Below are 23,872 nucleotides of genomic sequence, written 5' to 3' on the forward strand. Positions count from 1 at the left end.
TCATAGAGAGACAACAGCCCATTGGCTGTTAGCCGGAAGCCCCTCCCTGAAGTGTTGTTTACGTTGCTTTTGTTTTGCTCTTCCTCCCTCAACTTCTCAAATAACCTTCTTGTATCTTTTGTCTGTGTCTATAACATTCTTTTTAATAAAGGGAGACGGTCGTTGAGTCGACCATTTATTACCATAAATCGACTAATTTACAACAAACGCTTTTCTTTTCACTTTGATGGTCTTGCAAAAAGTAAAATGTCACAGGTTGGTGCCATAATGAACTGGAAATGGCCCAGAAGGAAAAGGAAGGACTTCCAAAATAAGCCAGTAGAGGGCAGGCATTTGCAGGTTAGGAATTTGCCAGTAGAGGGGAGTGCAGAATTATTATTGTGAGTGTCGAGATAGCAGTATTGTTTCTCCTTTTTGATTAAAAAAATGATTAAAAGACACAAAGAAACATTTAGTGTTTTCTCCCCTTTTCACAAAAATAAGAAATCATTGAGGAAATGTCCTATTCAGTGCTTAAAAACATATAAAAGACATATATCCCATGTTCTCCCTCTACAATCCAATGGGGAAGACTATACATTGATATTAAAATAATTGCTAGCTTACAACGTCTTGAACATTGTATAACCGTAGCGAGAAAAACATCAGGAAGTCCTATTTTTCTTGCAGTATTTTAAGAAAGTCCAAGAAATTGACATGGTGAGGCCTTGCATCTGGCGTTTTGCTATGGTCTGCCATGTTTCTGCCGCTTGTAGAGAGCGAGTTACAGCCCGCAGCTGCGCGTGCTATAAAAACACATCTGCCTGCGGCGAACAAACCAACTCAAACTATTTTTAAGGGCCGTTCTAGGGTGAAAGCCAGGCGAAAGAAATTGCATTCATATTGCACATTTGGAGCGAATGCCCGCAGTTCTGTACAACTCCGAAACAGGGAGTTGCTCGGGCTCCAAACTGCAAATATTTGTAGTTATTCGGTGTCAAAGTCGTTAACATTTGGGAAGACAAGTGCTAAACTTCCTGATGATGAGAAGCTAGCTTGACCGACTGAGCAAAACACAAACGCTGTATGCTTTAGAGTTTAGACCGTACTACTTTTGGGTGAACAAATTAATAGGAGGCTAACACGCTAGCTTCCTGTTGCTACAGTGGAGGCTAACTCGCTAGCTTCCTGTTGCTACAGTGGAGGCTAACACGCTAGCTTCCTGTTGCTACAGTGGAGGCTAACACGCTAGCTCCCTGTTGCTATAGTGGAGGCTAACACGCTAGCTTCCTGTTGCTATAGTGGAGGCTAACACGCTAGCTTCCTGTTGCTACAGTGGTGGCGACCGATCTAGGGAGGAGTCTGCCTTTACCAAACTACTCAATATGCATATTGTATCAAAACTATGGTAGAAAAACAACAATTCCCCAACAATTGACATGAAAACAAATTAAAATGTTGAGCGCAACGATACAACAAGCGCCTCCCCATCGAAAGGGATTGGGCGCCCCTCACCAAAACACGAATGGTCCCAAAATGGCGCCGTGATTGGTTCAAATGTCAACTTTCCGGCGTTCTTTCGCGTGAAGGCAAACGGGACCGGCGGTTTTGCACACCGCAAGCGCCGTGTTTATTTTCAACACTCCGGCCTTCCTCTTCTGAAAATATCCTAGCTGTCCAAGTCGTAGGCGGGTGCACAAAAGACAGCCCGGCGTTAGGAATCTCCATCTCGCGCACATATGGTCGGCGAGCCTTTATTTTGGGAGCGCCGATGTAAGTCGCGAGGTTAGCTTGTATATCACGCTGAAGTGTTTAGTGCTTCTATTACAATGTTCGCGGCCCAGCTCGGTCTGGCTCGGAATCGGACTGACGGCTTCCAGGAGAGGAGACGCCCCCCCCCCTCACCACCGCACTTCCCCCCCGCATCTGAAGACACTTTTGGCGCACCGCGGGTTCCTCCGAGAGGCTCGCCGAGCTTCCGTCGGGGCCCGGGATCAAACGCCGTCCTCGCCAGACGCTATCTGCGACATCTGGGGGCGGTCGGCCGCGGCTCCGCCCCCTCGAGCGACGGCGGCGGCGAGACACCGACGTCGTATCACGTGAGGCAGATGTTCTGGCGGTTTTCCGGAAGGAGCTTTTCTTTTTTGGTCTGCGCCCAGATTCGGCGGCGCCGCGGGGATATTAAAAGGCGCGTTGGCTTCTGCCACGTTTGGACTGACCAGACTTCAAAAATGTGGCGTTTGACGTCGGTAATGTCATTAAAAAAATTGTCTGAGAAATAAAAACTCGTGATATGGTTTTAATGTTCTGACTTTGCAAGGAATGTTGCCCCTACTAAGATGGCTGCCCCGAAGACAACCCGCTAGGGCAGGGGTCGGGAACCTTTTTGACGAAGGGAACCATAAACAATTCATATTTTCAAACATTATTCATTGAGAGCCATACTGATAATTTAAAAGTAAAAATACATGAATATGTGTGCATTTCTTAATCATTTCACCACTTTGAAAGTAAAAAAAAGTCTGAATTCTTCTAAGAACATTTTTTCACTTGCTAATCAATGAGGATCAATGAGAGTATGCATGCAGAAGAGTATAATGAAGAAAAATTATGATTCAAAAGCTGCTGCGTTCGGGACTTAGGTGGTCTCTCACCAGCGGTTCCCATATTTTATCACTCAGGTTAGCGGCGAGCCATATACACCCATCAAAAGAGCCACATATGGCTCCCGAGCCATAGGTTCCCTACCCCTGCGCTAGGGGCAAGAAATAAGATACACCTGACTTGATTTTAATGTCAATGCTATGACTTTGCTAGGACTCTTGCCCCTACCAACATGGCCGCCCCGAAGCCAACTCGTTAGGGGCCATCAAAGGTCTGTTTACAGTGAAAAGGAATAGTAGACGCCCAATCCGTTTGAACAGGGAGGGTGGCAGCGAACGCGCGTTTGTCTTTTCTGGGAAGACTTGGTACAGAATCGTGCAGACAAACAAGCCAATCGGCTTTGGGCATCACGGCGAGCCCGAAGTTCCTCTTGGGCCTCCCCTCCCTTTCCTTTTCTTCCCTTTCCTTTCCTTTCCTTTCCTTTCCTCCCCCCGCCGAGACGCCACGAGGAGTCGGAGGAAGCCGTGCGCGCAAAGCCAACAAAAACAGAAGGCCTCGCTTTGATTCACGGCGCGAGACCGTCCCATTCATACAAGGAGGAGGAGGAGGAGAAAGAAGGGGGTCAGGGCCGGGTCGCGCCACCGGGCGGCGCTTCCGACGTCGCCGGGCGGGCGCTCTTCCAGAGATCGTCTTGTTGTTGTTGGAAGAGGGAAAAATAAGAACAACATTTTGGTCTTTCGCTCATCTCTCCGGGATGAATGGCAACATGCGGTGCAGCTCTACGCCATGCGTCGGACAAATTTCGAGGGGAAACGACCGAATATTGGTGGCAAAATTGGCTATCTCAGTTAAAGAGGTGCCCCTACTTACGAAATTCATTGCTTCCAGAAGATTTGTAAGTAGAGTAGCATAAAAAAGTACCTCTACTTACAAATGCCTCTACATACGAAATATTTAGGTGACCAAAAACTTGGAGTTCCAAGACACTTCCTGCAAAATCTCCCAAAAAATCACACATTTTTTTGTAGCATCCTGCATTTTATTTTGAAATTGTCGCGATAGAGTTGCTCTGCCATTCCTAACATTTCTTCTAACATCTCGACGGCGTCCTATTGGCTAGGAAGGTGACGCATCTCTATGATGCATTGGTGGGCCTTTGTTCCGGACCTCCGTTTGTGGGTTTTTGGAGGGCGCTTAATGCAACTTTATTCTTAGTTTTTCATCATCCACCCCTATACAAAACATCTTTGCATGTCCGATTGATTTTATTGGCTTAATAAATGACTTTGTTCATTTTTTTCTCTTTTTTTGCTCTTTGTCACATATGTAATACAACATTGGTATTATTTTTATTATCTTTTAAAAGGTGTGGGGGAACGGGTTAGGGCAAGGGTGTCGAACCCGGGTTGGTTCGTGGGCCACATTAACGTCAACTTGATTTCACGTGGGCCAGACCATTTTAAATCTAATATCTAGATTTTTATTTTATTTTTCTAAATTGGATTAAAAGAACTGGATCAAAAGCCGCAAATAGTCCGTTGTTATAGATCTAAAACAATGATTATTTGAGCTTTTTTTTCTTAGTATTGGAAAATGTCTTTTAATCATGTTTTTTATATTTCAAATGGAAACAAAATAATTTTTTAAAGTGAAAAACGGAAAATATTTGGATATTTAAACTAAAAACGAAAGAAAAAAATGGATTAAAAATGGCAATGATTGATTTTAAAAAGGGGAAAATCAGGAAATTTAATATACATCTATACTCTTCATTTGAATTTGATCCTAAAACAGAAAGTCGCCACTCATGATTTTCTTTCTCGGGCCGCACAAAATGATGCAGCGGGCCAGATTTGGCCCGCGGGCCGCCACTTTGACACCTGTGGTTTAGGGCATTTGTATGTAAAATGCCACTGCTCACAAAAATTCAGGTTACGAAATCAAAACAATTTCGTAAGTAGCGGTACCACGCTAATTTCCGTTTTGTTGGGACTGTGCATTTGAGTCATTGTTTTGACAACTGAACGTAATCCCGTTCTTCTCCTCGCAGAATGAAAGCGCAAATTATCCCTCGCCGTCTCACGAGCGCGTTTCGGTGAGGTCATCGCTTTGATAAGCCGCACTTCTATGTGGGAAAACAATCTCCCACTCGGAGACGGAAAAAAACGGGCAGATCCGCAAAAGAACCATGAAAACTGGGCAGCCGGCATGGTCCGTGTCCTCTCTTTTTATAAAATATATCCTTCGTTGAGGGTGGCATATTCGCCGCGGGTGGAAATTCTAATGGCGCCGTTTGAAAGTCTCTTTTCGTGCGGCTTGGGCAGCGAGAGAAGATTTTTCTGGTCAGAGCGGACCTGCCTGCCAAGACCAAAAAGTCGCAGGCTGCCAAGGCGCCGTTAGATCAGGCGTCCAATCATTGTCTCACTTGCATGTTCTGTTCTGTCTCAAAAGAGAGGCCGCCGCCGTCCTCCTCGGGTTCCTCCCGCCCACCGCGCGCGCTTTGATGGCGGCGCTATTTTATCCGGGCCGTCAGTTCCCGACCCACACTCCTCCGGACTTGGCTCCGAGCTTGTAAAAAGAGGAGTTTGTCAATGAATCCGCCCTCGCCATTGTTCCGATGACGCCGACGTCGGGGGCGGCCAGCCGGTTAATCTAGCCGCGGCCTCGGCGGCCATTTTGATAGGAGAAGAGCGCGGCTGGCTGATTATAGGGGTCGCGCGTGTGGCGCGTGTGTGACATGCTAGTGTTTGATTTATTAACGATTGCATGTTGAGAATGTACAAGTTTGGATTGGATATGTGTTCGATTGTTGATCCTTTGATCCATATGACAAGTGAGTGGCATGTTAAAGAATATCGGCATTCGATTATTGATGTCTTAGCACATAGTTTGAGGCAGGGGGGATTTGGAATCATTACAGTAAAAAGTTGGATTGAGGAAACAACAACGTCTCACTGTTGTAATTACGTGTTCCCCCCTGTGTTTCAAGGTATGCTGTTTGTTGTAAAGGCCGGTTGAGTTTTTGGTTTGTAATATACACTGTTTAGCGTGTGAGAAAGGAGATCATGTTTGGTCTTGTTTATTTACTTTTGAATTGCGAGCATGAATGTGCGAGTCTCGGGTCACGCACATGGAATAGCATTTAGCATGCTACCTTCGGCCACCATTATCGTGGACAGTGTCTATGACGGTCATAGAAAGAAAGTTATGTTGGTGATATTGCATTCTTTGCCCTGTGGAATAGTAGGACTGTTAACTCATTGGCCGCCACAGACAACGGCGGACGTCCAAGCCGTAGCGACGAACGACTCCCGTCGACGCCATCATCCGGCGCCCGTTGAAAAAAAAAAAGCAGAAAGTTTCCGAAAGGCACGGCTGGAGTTTGTGATTTTTTCATCCTTTTTGGACACTTAGCGTTGGACGGCGTCCCGCTTCCACCATCTGGGCCTCGTCGAGGAGCGCCGAGAAAATGTTGACTTAGATTTTCTTTTGTGTGAGCGCCGGTTCCGAGCGAGCGGCGGCCGTCCCTTTCGCTCCTGGCCGCCGTAAATAAGCGCCGATGGAAGGGCGTGGACGTTTCCCGTTCCAGAGGAAATCAAAACCTTGCCGTCCGCCAAAGAAAATCTCGCCGGGGAGTGAAAAAAAAACGGCTTTCCACGGCTCGTGGATGAGTTCAGTTCATCCGTGTCTCGCCGTCGGGTTTTCTTTGCCACCTGCGTCCGTCCAGGTGTTCGTAAGACGTTTAAGGCTGCTTAAATTCTGTACTTTAATCTCTTACTTTAGGCTCAGAATTACGGTAATTAGGACAAACAAAGGTTTAATCAGTGAAATAAAATTAAATGTTCCCTTTGAATGTAATAAATGGAAAGATTTCAGATTTCAAAGTCCGAATTTGGACCTTATTATAAGAATTATAAGAAAATATAGGGGTTCTTTTATTATTTAAATTTTCTTGGTCATGGAAAAATGCAAAGGTTTCCGAATTTAAAGTCGGAATTGTGACTACTTTTTGGAATAAGAGTAATAAACAAAACAAAGGAATAAACAGTCATTTTATTTGAATTTTCGGACATTAAAGTCAGAATTCTGCCTTTATTCTCTGAGTCAAAGCATTTAGTAAACGGCTATTTTTTGACTGACTTGATTTGATAATTTGATATCTGAATTTTTCATATGGTGAAAATCCCAAATGTTTAACAACCAAATCCAGCGAATTTTTGCACAGGCACGGCGAAAAAAAAGACGGACTCTCCCCGATCGAGTCAAGAGGTTCACGGTTCGAGGCCCCAGACCGGAGAGCGACACTTTGCGACCTCCCAGGCCGTCTGCTTTCCACTCGCCGCTCTTTGGCCAACGCGCCATCAATCACGGCGCCGTTCTCACCGCGGAAGCAAATTCCTCAGACGTTGTCAGGAATGTCTGAGCGATCGGGACGGAGTGGGCTCCCCGGGAAGGCTTTGTGCGACCCCCCGAAAATGGCTAAGGAATGCCCCGCATTGAGAGGCGCGCCGTGGAATGCTCGGCCGCCACAATGAAATTGTTCGAGGCCATCGTTTGGGAAAAAGAACGCCATTGGCGGCGTCCGCTTTGCACACTTTGCCACAATAGCGGGAGCTAATCAAGCGTCATTTTCGGACCGTCCTCCCGCATACCTGAATCGGGGTGAGAGTCGTCTGGAATTTTCTCTTCCTTCGTCCACAACTCCCCGAAAAAATGGATTGTCTAGTGGTGTCAAAAGTGAACGATGCGTTCAATATACATTTGAAAAAAACAACAACAACTTTAGAGTGCTATTGGGTGTCTTTATGGGGGTTGACTTCACCTGGAAATGGCCGGAAATCAACAGGAAGTGACCCAAAAATGCAACACTATCAACTAAAGTGAAATTAGAAAAAAATAAGGGTAAATTGGAGAAACAGAGAAGGCATTCATCATCACTCCCAGTCAAAATGGTAGACAATGAATAAAATATAAAATCAAAAAGTTTTTGTAGTGTTATTAGGGGGGCCTTAAGACGAATTAATTTCAACAGAAATTAATCCAAACTAACAATTTAGCGTATATTTCCATATCCCCAAAACATAAATGCTAGGCTAAATATACGTTAAATTGTTAGTTTGGATTAATTTCTGTTTAAATTAATTCTTCTTAAGGCCCCCCTAATAACAATTTCAACAGAAATTAATCCAAACTAACAATTTAGCGTATATTTAGCCTAGCATTTATGTTTTGGGGATATGGAAACTTTCCATATCCCCAAAACAGTTTTTTCACCCCAGGTGGACACGTTTTGGACACAGGTATAGAATAAACGCTTTTTTCCCAGTGTCCTTGAATGCGTCAGGAGAACAGGTGGTTCTCGTTGAGTTAATCAGGATTCTGAGGCGCTCGTGTTTGGTGTTTTGCACTGCAGAAATGGCCGCTATCAATATCAAACAATATCAAACATTTACCCGGGGACGGAAAACTTTGGGCGAAATCGACATTTAATGGATTTCGTTCGCCAAGTGTCACCAGGTGAGCGTGCAAAAATGCGGTTGAAAAACGCGTCAACGTCGGTGCGATGTTCTCAAAGTGACAGCGAGCGGCTCGGCTCGTTCATTTCCTCTTTTGTCATCACTCAACTGGACGTTTGATTGTTTTTCGAGTAATATCCATCCCCGGTGATGATTTATTCCCTCGTTTATTTGTTTGTTTCGGTCAGGATATCAGAAATTTGGATGTTATGGAGGAAGTGTCTGATAAGAGAGTTGTTTTTGGCTCTTTATGACCTCGGAAGCTAACTTTTTGACGATGCCAGGCGTCCAATCGTGTGGCTGTTAAACATTTTCCTGAAATAAAATGAACTTTCCTTCACCATCCCATTTAAAATGGATTGGACGTCTAATGACGTCAATGACAGCCATGGGAAAATAGCAATTGCTTTGACGTTGATAATGTCATTTCAAAACAATCGCTTGAAAAATAAGCGAGCCGTGACTTCATTTCAATGTCAACGCTTTGATTTGATGGGAGTGTTGCCCCTACCAAGATGGCCGCCCCGTAGCCATCTTGGTAGGGGCAACGCTCAAGGTCTTTTCATGCTTAGTTTATGACTGGTAGACGCCCAATCGAATAGTGTCGTCAATTGTGAGCATCACTTTGGAGCAACTTTCTTCACATTAATGCTCATTTCCGACCGGTCGCCGCTTTTTAAAAAGCGATGATGGACGGTGTGCAAAGGATGGGGATTGAACGCCGCCAATTTGCAGGATATTTGACCATCCATCGTCCCGTCTCGCGACTTCCGACTGGAACGCGGAGCCAAATCGAGCGATGAATTATGAAGAGGAGGCGCGGCAAAAACAACAACAAAAACGAAGACCTCGTCTTTGCAAATGCGATCCAGATTGGTCTCGGGATATTAAAATGATTAAAAACGGAGATATCTGCGCCATCTCTCAATTTGCACAAACAAACGCAAGATGACGGAGTGACTGTTTCCTCCGGAGGAACAGGATGGATGCTTAAGCGCAGAATTTGGGACAAATGGTTTTTGTGCATGTGAAAGCCACTTTCAAAATATACATTTCATCAAATATTATTTTTTTTCTTTGCTTGTTAGCCAGATTGTTTTTGTTTTTCTTCCTTTAAATCTTATTGTACTTTTATAATGACACTAAAGGCATTCAATTCAGTGTGTGTGTGTTTTTTTTTTAATAATACGCAAAAAAATGATGCGTGAGTGATTAGCACGTGGGCCTCACAGCTCTGGGGTTCTGGGTTCAAATCCAGGTCACGTACATCTGTGTGGAGTTTGCATGTTCTCCCCGGGCCTGCGTGGGTTTCCTCCGGGTACTCCGGTTTCCTCCCACATTCCAAAAACATGCATGCTAGGCTGATTGGACACTCTAAATTGCGCCTAGCTACGAGCGATTGGTTGTTTGTCTCATTGCGCCCTGTGATTGGCTGGGCAGAAACTCCCAAGCCTTTGGCCCGCATCAGCTGGGATAGGCTCCAGCACCCCCCGTGACCCTAATGAGGATAAAGCGGTTCAGAAAATGAGTCGAGTTGAGGGTTGAGTATAATTTATATATAGCTACTGCTATTAACATGTAAAGCACATGTGTCAAAGTGGCGGCCCGGGGGCCAAATCTGGCCCGCCGCATTTTTTGTGTGGCCCGGGAAAGTAAATGATGAGTGCCGACTTTCTGTTTTAGGATCAAATTCAAATGAAGAGTATATATGTATATTATATTTCCTGATTTTCCCCCTTTTAAATCAATCATTGTCATTTTTTAATCCATTTTTTATGTGTTTTTAGTTCAAAAATCATTTTGTAAAATCTAAAAATATATTTAAAAAAAAAAGCTAAAATAAACATTGTTTTAGATCTATAAAAAACGGAATATTCTGGTCTTTTAATCCATTTATAAAAAAAAAATCTAAATATTATATCCAAAATGGTCCGGCCCACGTTAAAATCGAGTTGACGTTAAAGCGGCCCGCGAACCAACCCGAGTCTGACACCCTTGATGTAAAGCATTGAGTTGATTGATCTTTTACTGTACTCTACTACAAGTATGTAATAACAATGTAACGACTATGTGTAATTAGCTGGATGATTCCAATTTTTGTTTTTTTTTCTGCCCTCCCTCCGATGCCAGTTCCCTTGTCCAGAGCATGGTGGCAGCAGAGCTCATTCTTGGAGGCACCCCCCCACCTCCTCGTGGCTGCTACAGGAGGCAAAGGAGGAGGAGGAGGAGGAGGAGGAGGAGGAAGAGGAGGAGGAGGTTGAGGCTGCCAAGCCGCACTCCAGTCATGTGTTGAATACATTACGTTTGGGGGAGAAAGAGAGAGAGGACGGCCGGAGTCCAGTCTTCCAAGCGAGCCCTCTATTTTCCCCGCACGGCCGCGCCGACGCAGCACGGCGGACGCGGATCTCGGCGAGGAAGGAACTTTTTCCACAAGTTGCCAATTGACGGCGAGGGAATGGCACCGGTGGATCGGCTGAAGATGGATGCCACGCTCACTTGGACCGGGAAGCGCTGAGAGGAAAGACTTTTTGACCGGCGGAACACTTCGAGACGTCAGGAGAGACGCTCACGAATGTAAGTGGAAAGTCTTTCAATGTTCTTTGCCACGGACGGCGACCGACGTCCGGTTCCCCGGAACGGCGAGTCGAGGAACGGTCGTTCAGCGGACGCCGGCCCTCGCCGTTCCGAGGGGGCGGACGTCGGTCACCGTCAAAGATAGCCAGTGACTTCAAAAGTTCTTGTTGTGTATCTTGTAGTAACGACGTACACGTGTGTGTGTGTGTGTGTGCACTTTGGGTATCAACACACACTCTTGCCTCACTTTACTAGAACTGATGATGAATGAAACTAAGAAAGAAAAACTCATATTTTTTGCTCTTTCATCTTATTTTACTCCAAAATTCCCAAAATGATGATATTATAATGATAAGTAAGCATATTTGCTGTTGTTAGAGTCAAAGCTTGACGAGTTAACTCGCTGAATGCACAATTTGAGGTCATTAGCTCATTTGAACAATTCATGCGAGTGAAGTAAAACACACGGCTGTAAGACGCCCAATCCGTTTGGAGTGGGCGGGGCTTGCGGAGATCAAACCTTTGGGAGGAGTGGTCACTACTTTACTGCAAAATTCAGAAAATCATTTCCTTTTTTTTAAAAAAAAGAAGAAGAATTATGGCTACTGTAGCAGCAGTCTGCTGGGATAGGCTCCAGCACCCCTGCGACACTCGTGACGATAAGCGTAATGGTTGAATGAATTAATAGTTTTTTTGATAAACATTTCAAAATAAGTATGGAAAACAATTTGATACAAAAAAAAAAAAAATACTACTATTATTTCACTTTAATTACTAACTGATTTTTTTCAAGTTTAAAAAATAATTATAATGACAGTTTTAAAACATGACTTTATTATTATGACAAACCTAATGTCGGTGGTCGGCTCGGATAGGCTCCAGCACCCCTGCGACACTCGTGACGATAAGCGGAATGGTTGAATGAATGAATAGATTTTTTAATAAACATTTCAAAATAAGTATGGAAAACAACGTGATACAAAAAATAGAATATTACTATTATGTCACTTCAATAACTAACATATTTTTTTTCAAGTTTAAAAAAATAATTATAATGACAGTTTTATAACATGACTTTATTATTACGACGAACCTAATGCCGGTGGTCGGTTGGGATTGGCTCTAGCACCCCCGCCACCAACCTTCTGAGGATACTAACTGCTCCAAAAGATGAATTCGGACCCTCCCGTTCGAAACAGATTGGACGTCTGGCATCGTCAATGGCAGGCATGAAAATGAAGGAAAACAATGGATGAAACGCGATGAAACAAAAATAAAACTTGTTTACAGACGGAGAGGAAAAAAACCCCATAAATCCTCGCCATCCAAAAATTCCACCAAGCGTGCAGGGATGATTTCAAAATGGTTGTTTTTTAAACGTAGCCACTTTGAGTGCTTCTGGGTGGCGCTGACTCGGCCTTCTAAAAAAGATTAGCGTGTCATTATTTTAATCCCGTGCTGGATTTTTTTTATCGTCGGTTTTGTCAAGCGTCTGGCCTGACCTCATCTTTGTTTTTTGTTTTTTTTGTTTTGTTGTTAACTCCCCATGGAAATAAGAGCGGTAGTAAATAGTGGGAAGCAGGGGCGTGCCTGGGGGGGGTGGGGCTAGCACCCAGGCCCCCGCTTTTAGACTGAAAAGGGGGCGTGGCCTGGGAGAGGTGAGTTCAAAACAATTGAAAGATTATGTTCTGGCCACTGGTTTAAATTTTAACAAAAATTGAAAACGGAATAAGAATTTAAGGGACTTGTTTTCCAAATACAAATATTCACATTTTATTTCCTTTTAATGTACCTCTACAACAGGGGTAGGGAACCTATGGCTCGGGAGCCACATGTGGCTCTTTTGATGGGTGCATATGGCTCTGAGCTAAAATATGGAAAGCGGTGGTGAGAGATCCGAGTCCCGAACGCACCAATAGGAACGTTACGTCGGCACCGTGGCATTGATTTTTTTGTCATTAGTCTTCTGCATTCATTCTCTCATTGATACTCATTGAACTCATTGACATTCATTGATTAGCAACAGCTTAACAATGTTGTCAAAATAATTAATATGCTTTTTGTACTTTAAAAGTTGTAAAATGACTAAAAAAAATCACACTTTCATGTGTTTTGACTTAAATTGTGATTATGGCTCTCAAGGAATAATATTTGAAAATAGGAATTGTTTATGGCTCTCTCTTTCAAAAAGGTTCCCAACCCCTGCTCTACAACGATGTAAATAAAAGTGCACAAATTTTGTACAAATGGCTGAAATTGGGCGCTGACTCTAATTTGAGTGTCGTTTGTTGCCGCCCAAAAATAAGTTTATAGTCACGTATGAGTCATTTGGGCTCTTCCTATTGAAAGTTTGCCAAGAAATGCGCAAAATGATGTCAAATAATCTGCGGAAAAGACACTTGCAAAGCAAAACAAAACAAAAGCAAGCAAGTGCGCACCCCTGCTGAGGCAGCTTATTTTCAGGAGTGCAAGACATCACCATGGGACTGTCTTGACACACTTTAACTCTACGTTATCGCACGTCTACGTCTTTACTTTGCGATACACCCGCAAAAAAAGATCTCATTGGTCAGGATTGAAGAAAAATAGAGAGAAGTATGTCCAATCCAAAATGGAGATTTTTGTTTTTCTGTGTTTTGCTAGCCGGTGTCCTCCCACATCCCCAAAACATGCATGCTAGGCTAGCTAATTGAACGCTCTAAATAGCCTAATGCTAGCTACGACTGGTTGTCCTCAGCCATCCATTTAGAGCAGGGGTAGGGAACCTATGGCTCGGGAGCCACATGTGGCTCTTTTGATGGATGCGTATGGCTCTCACATACGTCTAGAGTCGCTTTAATCTTCAATTTTTTTAATTCAACCTTTCTGCATGCATCCATCCCATTGATTAGCAACAGGGTAACAATTTTGTCAAAAGAATTCCGAGACTTTTTCTACTTTGAAAGCGACGAAATGACTAAAAATGCACGCCTTTTCATGTATTTTTACTTTTTGTAAATTCTGAGAATGGCTCTCCCTGAATAACAATTGAAAATAGGAATGGTTTATGCCTCTTTCTGTCAAAAAGGTTCCCCACCCCTGATTTAGAGAGTCCCCCACCTAGTGCCCGAAATCAAGTAGGATAGGCTCCAGCACCCTTCGCGGCCCTTGTGAGCATAAGCGGTCCAGAACACGAATGAAGGGATGTTTCTGTAGAAAAGTTTCACGTTTTTTTTGCTGGGTGCAGGAATTGTTGGCACGGGTTGATGACCTCAAAGTTCAGGTTTACGTGGGTTAACTTCTCAAAGTCTCGCTATTTTTGCAGAAAAAAATCGGGGTTAAACTAGCAAACTCCTTCCCAGAGATGGGAAGAAAGTTAGCTAACGAGGTAATCATGGTGCTAGCGGTGGCGCTGGGCTAGCAGCAATGTGAAAGAGCATAAATAGCCGCTAGCTGATGGTGCGCCGCCGGTAAGCCGATCCCTTTGCGGTTTTCCCGTCTGGAGTGTTTTCATTGCGCCGGACCAATTTCAATCCTGGCCAGCCCCCCGGCTTCGCTAACTGACGCTAGCCAAAGAGCGCGTTCCGCTGACTGGGCGCGCCGTCCGTCTTCACGCATCATCGTAGGGGGGGGGAAAGAAGACATTTATTCGTCGTCGGGGGACGGACGTCTATTGCCGTCGGTGGTTGTGTGCTTTTTTTTTCTTTTCTTTCCCATAAAAAAATGACTCGTTTCCCACCAAGCTATAAATTTCCCAATGCGCAATTTCAATGAGAGTGAGCAAACTATTGCTAATTTTGCAACGTCACAAGAAACTGCTGACTGTCAGCTTGCTATTTGCCAAAAACTGCCCCGGAATGGCGTCCGATAGAGCCGCCGACGGCTCTGACGGACGTTGCCGTGGCGACGCGTCGCCGGGGGACGCCGTCCAGCGACGCCTATCAAAATAAAGCTCAATATTATTGGCTAAGGCTGTTCGAATAGTTTCCTTTTTTCAAAAGTTAAAACACAAAATCGTAATCAATTAGGATTTATGTTTTGCTTTTAGCGAACACTTGTTGACAGCGCTTGAAAAAACTGACGTGCTGTTGAAAAAGAAGTGAGCGTACTACTTTCAAAATAAAGCATTTTGACAATTCTCAAAATGCTATTTTTTTTAAATGACGTCGCTTTTCGAAATGAATACTCTTGTTAAATGAGAGAAAAACAAAAGCTTTCAACGTTTTCATTTTTTCATGTAAATTTCCAAGAAAACGAAATATGATTTGGATTTTTGATTTTATTTATTTCGTTTTGATTTAAAAAAATGCAGATTTAGTGGTTGGCGTGGGTTGATTTGTGATATTTGTCCGCTCCGGCGTGGGGATCGCGTTACGGGGCCAGGTGCCACTTTGGGGGATTGTTTGGACGCGGGGCATGCCGGGGGTCAAAGGTCACCACATGGGAGTCACCTGACGCAGATGAAAAGGTCACAATGTGGGAAAAGGGAAAGTTCCTTGTGTTTTGAAATGTAACCTCGGAGCTAATGGACAGGATAACCATCTAAGGTGGGTATTGGAGTCACTGGCTGCCATTGACGGCGCCGGACGTCCAATCTATTTTGACTGGGAGGGGCGACGCCTCGTGCGTTGAAAGAGTGAACATATTCCCCTTAAATATATTAAATGTCACATATTTATTTTATGTTTAAATCAAAACAAAATCAGGAAAGGAAAAAAAATATATTTTTAAAAGATAAACAAAAAAAACAATTTTTGATTAAAAATAAATGACCAAACGTGAATGCTGCCAGCCACACCTTTAAGTTTGGACATCTAGCATCGTTCATGCCACTGAAAAAGGGGGGCCTTGCGGACCGGACTGGACCCTAGATGGGCCGCGTCCAGCCCGCTGGCCCTATATTTGACACCACTATTTGATTCACTTGAACGGGTAATCGTGGGTTTGTTAGCAAAAAAAGCTAAGTCCGTTCCAAAGCCACCTGGAAGCTCTTTGAACCTTTTTGCGAAGATTTTCCATTTCCCACGCGAACGCCACGGACAAAATATTGCCGCATTTCCCTCCTTTCTCTTTCTTCCTGCAACTGGACACCTTCATTAAAAGTCGCCCGTGGGTGCCGGCCGCACTTTGCGAGCGGCCAAAACGCCAACAAATGCGCGGGCCGATGGGCGGGAGGGCCGGCCGGCACACGTGTAGCACGCATTTTGGCTCAAAGCTGGAGTTTGAAATCTTCTACAAGCGCTTCAAGTCTGGGCTGGTGATTTACGTTCCGTCGACCCCGGGCATTTTTTTCCCCCTCTTTCGACAAAAGGAGACGTTTCCGAGGCCGGGCTCTTGACGAGAAGGCCGCCATTGAAGTAAGGCGGCCCCTGGCTCACTCGCTTGCTCTCTCTCTCGGCTAATGGATCGGGCAGACGCGCCGCGGCGATTGGCGCCCAAATGGGCTCCCAGAAAGATTCCAGCTTAAAATGGGGAAAAGATGGCGGCCGAAGCCACAGACCTGGATTTGCTCGACGCCAGGGCCGGCGGATTTAGAAGAAAAAAAATAGTTCTGGGGCGTTTGGAGGACTCCAAATAGTTCATCGTGGGATCATTCTGACATTTGTCGGAATTTTCATGAACACTTTTGACTTTAAAGCCAGAGTCTTTCCCATATAACATCCAGTTTTGCTGATAAAATAAAGACGGCGCGGTATCAAAACGGCATATGAAAATGATCATCATTTGGATTTTGATAGGCCTACAAGCGTGACCGGATGATTCGCCGAAAGACGTTTCGCCGACGGACGTTTCGCCGACGGATGTTTGAAATGTTACGTATTTATTTTATGTTTAAATCAAAACAAAATCTGGAAAGGAAAAAACTATTTTTTTTAAAGATAAACAAAAAAAACTATTTTTGATTAAAAATAAATGACAATAAATGACGTTTGACAAACGTCCGTCGGCGAAACGTCTTTCGGCAAATCATTCGAGTACCGCCTACATCAGGGGTCGGGAACCTTTTTGACGAAGAGAGCCATAAACAATTCATATTTTCTAATGTTATTCCTTGACAGCCATACTCCGAATTTTAAAGTCAAAATACATGTAAATGTTTTTAGTAATTTCACCACTTTTAAAATAGAAAAAACTACTTTTGACATATTCTTGTGCAGTTGCTAGTAAATGAGTGTGCATTCCAGAAGAATCTAATGCAAAAAAATGAAGTTTAAAGCAGCTCTAGATGTAGTATATGGTTTCCATGTTTTAGCTCACAGGTTAGCGGAGAGCCAGATGCACCCATCAAAAGAGCCACATGTGGCTCCCGAGCCATAGGTTCCCTACCCCTGGCCTACATGGTGTTTGCCAAACCGCGTACTGTCCGTTTTTCAATCAAGTAAAGCGCAGTGTCGTCCTTCTTACCCCTTAAAATGAAAAAAAAAACTGTCCCCTCCCAGTCCAGACGGACGCCGAGCCCCCGTCGGCGGCGGCCGATGAATCTAACCGGTGGCCTTTAAAACCTTAAGGAGGGGAAAACCCCCCCAAATTGGGCCCGGCTTGACGTGAGCGACAATTGCTGCTATGGTGAGCTGCAAAGAAAAGAACGCGCTGGCTTTTTAATTAAATCGAGCCTAGTGGCCGCCGAGGAGACGAGACTGCTTTTTCTGTCAAAGTCTTGACTTACTGGTTCAAGTAAGAACTGGTGTTTGCAGGGGTGGACATTAAGGAGGGATCACCTGGGCCCTGGCCTGCGGAACACCCACTTTTCAGGGTGATAGGAGAATTTCAAACAAGTGGGCGACCATTTGGAGTGCAATAACTTTGGGTTTTGGGTCTACGTCGGGGGGGTCGCCTAGGGGAAAACTCACCGGCACCCCCACCCACTCACACACTTGGTAGGGGTGAAAATTCCCATCTGGTGGGGTTAAAACCCGGCAAAACCCCTGGTTTGTTAGCAGGAGCCTCGGTATTAGGAAAGCGTGTGCGGTCGTTTGGTCGCTGGTCTTTTGGTCGCCCGGACCCAAACAACGGGCAACCAAAAGAGCGACGACCAAAAGAGCGACGACCAAAAGAGCGGCGACAAAACAAGGTAAAACAACACGGTGTACGCATCAATAAAAGCCCACAATGGCCATGAGCACTTTCACTGAGCCCATGTGTGAGTGTAGAAGAGTTTGGATGTACATGTTTTGTCCCTTTAAGAAGCGACGTCAGTCAGTCAGGGTCTTAACCAGTTCTCCAACAAAAAAACAATAAAAGTCCGGGAAATTTGGAGCTTTTCTATCCTAAAGTCCACTTTTTTTGCGTCCGCAGGCTTAGGAAGAAGGATCCAGAATGAAGACTTTGCGGCGAGGCCGCTGCGCCGAGACCGTCCTGACCCTGTTCGCGGTCCTGGAGCTCCTCTGGGCCCCGGCGGTCCGGGCCGCCCTGGACCTCCAGCTGGACGAGGAGCAACCGGCCGGGACGGTGGTGGGCGACATCGGCGCGGGGCTCCCCCCCGGCGTGACGGCGGCGCTCTTCTTCATCTCCGACCACGAGGGCACGGGCGTGGGCGCCGACCTGGACATCGACGAGAGCACGGGAATCATCAAGACGGCCCGGGTCCTGGACCGGGAGGTCCGCGAGCGCTACAACTTCATCGCCGTCACGGTGACGGGCGTGACGGTGGAGGTCAACGTCCGGGTGAACGACATCAACGACCACGGGCCGGCGTTCCCCAGGCGCCGCGCCGCCTTGGCCATCCCCGAGCAGACGGCCGTGGGCACCAGGTTCCCCCTGGACCCGGCCACGGACGCGGACGCGGGCCTCTTCGCCACGCAGGGTTACCTGATCCGGGACGGAAACGTGGGAGGGGCTTTCACCCTGGAGACCCGGAGGGGTAGCGACCGGGTCCTGTACCTGGACCTGGTGGTCAACGGCGTCCTGGACCGGGAGGAGAGGTCCGCCTACACGCTGACCATCGAGGCCTTCGACGGCGGCTCGCCGCAGAGGAGCGACGCCGTGACCCTGGACGTGTCCGTCCTGGACATCAACGACAACGCTCCGGTGTTCAACCAGAGCCGCTACCACGCCGTCATCTCGGAGAACGTGCGGCCGGGCAGCCAGATCCTGCGGGTCTTCGCCACCGACGCCGACCTGGGCGACGACGGCCTGGTCACGTACCAGATCAACCGGCGGCAGAGCGACCCGGACGGATACTTTGTGGTGGACCCGGTCTCGGGCGCGGTGTCGTTGAACAAGCCCCTGGACTTTGAGGTTCGCCGGGTCCACGAGCTGGTGGTGCGGGCCCAGGACAACGGCGCCCACCCGGAGGCCAGCGACGCCTTCGTGACGGTCCACGTCCGCGACTACAACGACAACCGTCCCACCATGAGCATCATCTTCCTGAGCGACGACGGCTCGCCCCGCGTCTCGGAGGACGCCCGCCCCGGCCAGTACGTGGCCCGCATCTCGGTCACGGACCCGGACTACGGCGAGTACGCCAACGTCAACGTGTCGCTGGAGGGCGGCGACGGCAAGTTCGGCCTGACCACCAAGGACGGCGTGGTCTATCTGGTCTGCGTGGACCGGGTCCTGGACCGCGAGGAGAGGGACCTGTACCGGTTGCGGGTGACTGCCACCGACTCGGGCACGCCGCCCCTGCGGGCCGAGTCCTCCTTCACGGTGGAGGTGACGGACGTCAACGACAACCCGCCGCTCTTCGACCGGACCGAGTACCGGCAGCCGGTCCCGGAGGCCGTCTTCCCCGGGAGTTTCGTCCTGCAGGTGACGGCCCGGGACAGGGACCGGGGCCCCAACGGGGAGGTGTCCTACGCCATCCTGCCGGAGGACTTCTCTCACTGGTTCGCCATCGACGCCGCCACGGGGATTATCACCACCCGGGCCCGGCTGGATTACGAAAAGAAGGCGGACCCCAGCATCACGGTGGTGGCCACGGACGGGGGCAGACCGCCGCTGTCGTCCACCGCCGTGGTCCGAGTGCTGCTCCAGGACAGCAACGACAACGAGCCCGTCTTCGAGCGGCGCTTCTACAACGTCTCCGTCGCCGAGGACGCCGCCCCGGGGACCTGCGTCTTGGAGGTAGGACCTTTTCAAACCCTTTTTAAACCGTGACGTTTCAAATACTAGTATTTGTATTTAAACGCTGTTTTCGGCTGGATTTGACCGATTTTGAGAGCATTTTGAGCCGTTTGGCGAATGGACGTATATAGACGTTTTTTTTGCCTCCATCGCGACATCATCGCGACATTTTACCGAGGAATTCACTTCCCTGGCTCGGTTCTAATGTCCAAAGAGCTCCAGTATTTGTATTTGATCATTAAATGCTGTTTTAGGATGGATTTGACCCGATTGCTGTCGTTTTATGGCTCGGTTCTGCTACATTTGCCCGCCCAAGAGGCTGACATTGACGGTAGACTCATAAATTGAGAGTGATGAGCGGCAAAGGGAAATCAATCATTGATTTTTACTATCATTTGGACAACGCTCGCGGCGGGCCGGATTAAAAATCTTAACGGCGAGCACGCGAATCTCGTTTCGGCGAAACCTCCGTTCGGCGCAACGTCCATTCGGCGACCTGTCCGTCTGTCAAACGTCCGTCGGCGAAACGTCCATCGTGAAACGTCCGTCGGCGAAACGTCTTTAGGCGAATCATCCGAGTACCTTTTTTGACGGGAGCAATGGTTTGAATTTGTGTTCAGGTTGGGAAAAAACGTGCTTTTGTGCCACTTCTGGTTTTTTGGGGGGCTTCTACAAGAGACATTGGGGAGTGTCTTTGAAGGCCGAGGAAATTGAGGAGTTGGCCCGAGATTTTTGCTCGTTACAATTCGCGACCACTTGAGATTTGCAGCCTCGTCGCTGTATTTAAGTACCGCGAATGGTCCCGTGGGGAGGTCGCGCTTTTGTTCGAGTGTTTTTTGCTTTTTGTCCAATTTTTATATCCCATTCAAAGGAAATTTGAGCATCTTTCTAGGCTGAGCAAATGAGTTGGAGTGTTGTGCCCAATCCCGTTTTTTTGTGCATTCAAATGGATGATGTGACATCACTGTTGCCGTGCAACTACCGTAAATCCGCTCTTTTCGGGACCTCTCGCTTTTGTGGCACTTTTGAAGGATTTCAAGAGGTTTTCAACTCTTTGATGGGAATTGGAGTGTAGAAGTTGGCCCAGTTGATTCGATTAGCGGTTAGAGAGCGTTGGGCTCACAGTTCTGGGGTCGAGGGTTCGATCTTAAACTTAAAAAAAGTTAAACTTAAAAAAAAAAAGAGTAACGTGGAAGGAAACGCGGAGGAAGGAGGTTTCGGCGCGGCTTTTGCGGAGATTTTGAGCGCCGCCAGCTGGGCTTCTTCCAAAAGAGCCATTTTCCAAGGATTCCTTGCGTCGCGCTCCAATTTCTATAATCAATGTCAGTTTGTTCCCGTCTCCCGTCATCCTTGCGGTGGCTCTGATTTATAATTAGGGGGACCTCACGCGAGAAAGCCGCGCTGACGAGCTTCTATTTCTGCCCGCCAGCCAGAAGGGGGCGGGGCGGCCCGCGGGCTTTGGAAAAGCCAAGAAAGTACAAAAAAATGAGGAGTTATGGCGTCCAAAAAAATGCATTTCCTTCCAAAAATACAATAACATAAGTAAATATAGAAAATGCATTCAAAATCCTGCAAATATTTTTTTCATGGATTAACAAAAAAATGGCCTGGTGGTTCGTTGGTCAAGTGGTTGTGGTGTGTCGGCCTGACGGTTCCGGGGTCGAGGGTTCGATCCCGGGTGGGTCTTGACTGTGTGGCTTGCATGGGTTTTCTCCAGGTATTCCGGTTTCCCTCACATCCCAAATGGATGCATGCTAAGCTAATTGCATGCTAAATTGTGCCTACGTGTAATTGTTTGATAGTTGTTTGATAGGCTCCAGCACCCCCGCGACCCACGTGAATAAAGCAGTACAGAAGCAGAAACTAATATCATCACACCAAAAATACCAAAAAAATCTTTTGCATATGGAGTTTGTAGTACTTGACCAAAAAGTTGTATTGTATCGTATCGTATCGTAGCTATTTACAAAATGGCCGCAAAATGAATTTCTTTCATATTTCATACTTTATTTTGAACTATTCAAACCCAGGTGGGTTCTGAAATTTCCACGTGGCGTTTGTATGTGACTTTTTTCCGGGTACCCTGTTCTCCTCCTACATTAAAAAACATGCACGCTAGGCTAACAGATATGCTAAATTGTCCCTCGCGCGACCGGTTGTTTGTCTCCTTGTGCCCTGCGATTGGCTGCCGACTACTTCAGGGCGCTTAGTTGGCAGGGGATGGGCTCCTGCACCCTTGGCGACCCTGGAAAAGCAATGATATTTGAAGTGTTTGAACGTTCCTTTCTGAAACGTGCAAGTCAGCGCGCGCTAACGACTCTGACATTACGTCCGGCGATGACGACGCCCATCGGGGGCGCTAAAGTAGGCTAAGGTGGAGATTTTCCCAGTGCTGAGTGACTCTCCCCTTTTGTACTAGAGGACGTTTTAAAAAATGAGGGCTGCCTCTCCGACCTTTGCCCTATTTGGCCGCCATCTTGAAAAAGAAATTCCATCAAGTGCCTTCCACTCTTCATCTATTTCTCATTTTTGGAATCATTTTTGACCAAAAAGTGAAGACGCTGAATCGGTGCGCATGTGAGCATTGGCAGACGACGCCACCTGCTTTTGGGGGTGACGTAGCTAGCGCGGTAAGGTCATAGACAACACAGTAAAAAAAAGCATTCAATTCAATTCCTACTGTGTTATGACGCTCGCATTATTGATTTTGCTTGGACTCAAATGGCATAGTATTGAACTTATTGGCCACCATTGATGGCGATAGGCGTCCAATTTGGTGCGTGTTGTTGCTTTTTGGGCAAAATTGCCATGTTGGCATTCTTAGGTTATGTGATGATTTTTGGACAATTATGCTTCGCTTTGGATTTTGGGCATTTTGATTTTTCTTTTGGACATTTCTAGTCACTTTCTGGTAATTTTAGTGGAACTCAATGAGGAATAAACTCTGTTTATGACCCGCCTTTTTCCCCCAATGACATCATATTGAACTCATAGGCTGTCATTGATGGCAATAAGCGTCCAATTTATTGCTTTTTGGGCAAAACTAGTATGCTTTATGTTGATCTGTCGGCATTTTTAGGTCTGGCGTTGTTGATTTGTATTTTTTGGGACATTTCTTGTCACTTCCTGGTCATTTTAGGCAACTCAATGACGAATAAACTCTGTTTATGACCCGCCTTTTCCCCCAATGACATCATACTGAACTCCTAGGCTGTCATTGACAGCAATAAGCGTCCAATTTATGTTTTTTTGTGCAAAACTGTTGGCATTTTGAGGTCTGGCGTTGTTGATTTGTATTTTTGGGACATTTCCTGTCACTTCCTGGTCATTTTAGGCAACTCCATGAGGCAGAAACTCTGTTTAAGGCCCCGACTCACGTTGTCATTTATTTATTTATTTAAAAATGATACAGTGTTGAAGTCATTGGCCGACAGTGACGGCAATCGCCGTCCAATCCGCGGAGATTTGGCCTATTTGACCCAGTTCCTGCCAAAACAGCTGCTCTCAGCTGTCCCTTTCTGGACCTCCGGGTGGGACGCTCTCGTTATCTCTGGGCTTCCTTTCCCACGTTCATCCCGTCTCGTCCGGTTTCCTCCGGTTTCCTCCGGCGGCGCCGCCACGACGGCAGGTGAACGCGTCACCTCGCGGATTTGACGGCGTCTTTGCCTCCGGGGTCCCGGTCCGCCCCCGCCCTAGATGATCCCTTTTGATAAAAAAGGGGGAGGAGGGTTTAGACTGCAGGTGCGCGCCCCGTCATCGACCCCCGACGCCATTATTGACTTGGCGCGGGCTCCACTCGCGACCAGCCGCCAGACCTTCTGTTCGCCGAGGACGTCGGGCACCGAGCGCGAAGCCTCATCTGCTCGTCGTAGTGGACAAATCTGGACTAAGTCATCCGTGGAGGCCCCAGCTGTCCATCGGGGACGGCAGATGCCGGCCGAGGTCTTGCCAGGGAGGGACGGCTTGACCTCGTCGTCTTCTCGGAGGGAAAAAGAAAAGGAATTGGACGCATTTGCCGTTTAGATCAAGGGTGTCAGACTCGGTCGGGTTGGTTCGCGGGCCGCGTTAACGGCGACTCGGTTTCACGTGGGCCGGACCATTTTAGATATAATATTTAGATTTTTTTAATATAAATGGATTAAAAGAACTGGATCAAA

At 46.7% G+C, this 23,872-nt stretch overlaps 1 protein-coding gene across 1 annotated transcript in view; it reads left to right on the top strand.

Moving 5' to 3' along the window:
• Positions 1-17,961: 17,961 nt before the first annotated feature.
• The window catches only part of LOC144083068 (protocadherin-16-like), a 49,180-nt gene continuing 43,269 nt past the window's right edge, over positions 17,962-23,872 (top strand). The window contains exon 1 of the mRNA XM_077610543.1: positions 17,962-19,715. Coding sequence (XP_077466669.1) covers positions 17,970-19,715 — 1,746 coding nt within the window. The 5' untranslated portion in view covers positions 17,962-17,969. The remainder of the gene's footprint in view (positions 19,716-23,872) is intronic.

Source organism: Stigmatopora argus, chromosome 10 (assembly GCF_051989625.1).
Source record: "Stigmatopora argus isolate UIUO_Sarg chromosome 10, RoL_Sarg_1.0, whole genome shotgun sequence".
Classification (NCBI taxonomy): Eukaryota; Metazoa; Chordata; class Actinopteri; order Syngnathiformes; family Syngnathidae; genus Stigmatopora; species Stigmatopora argus.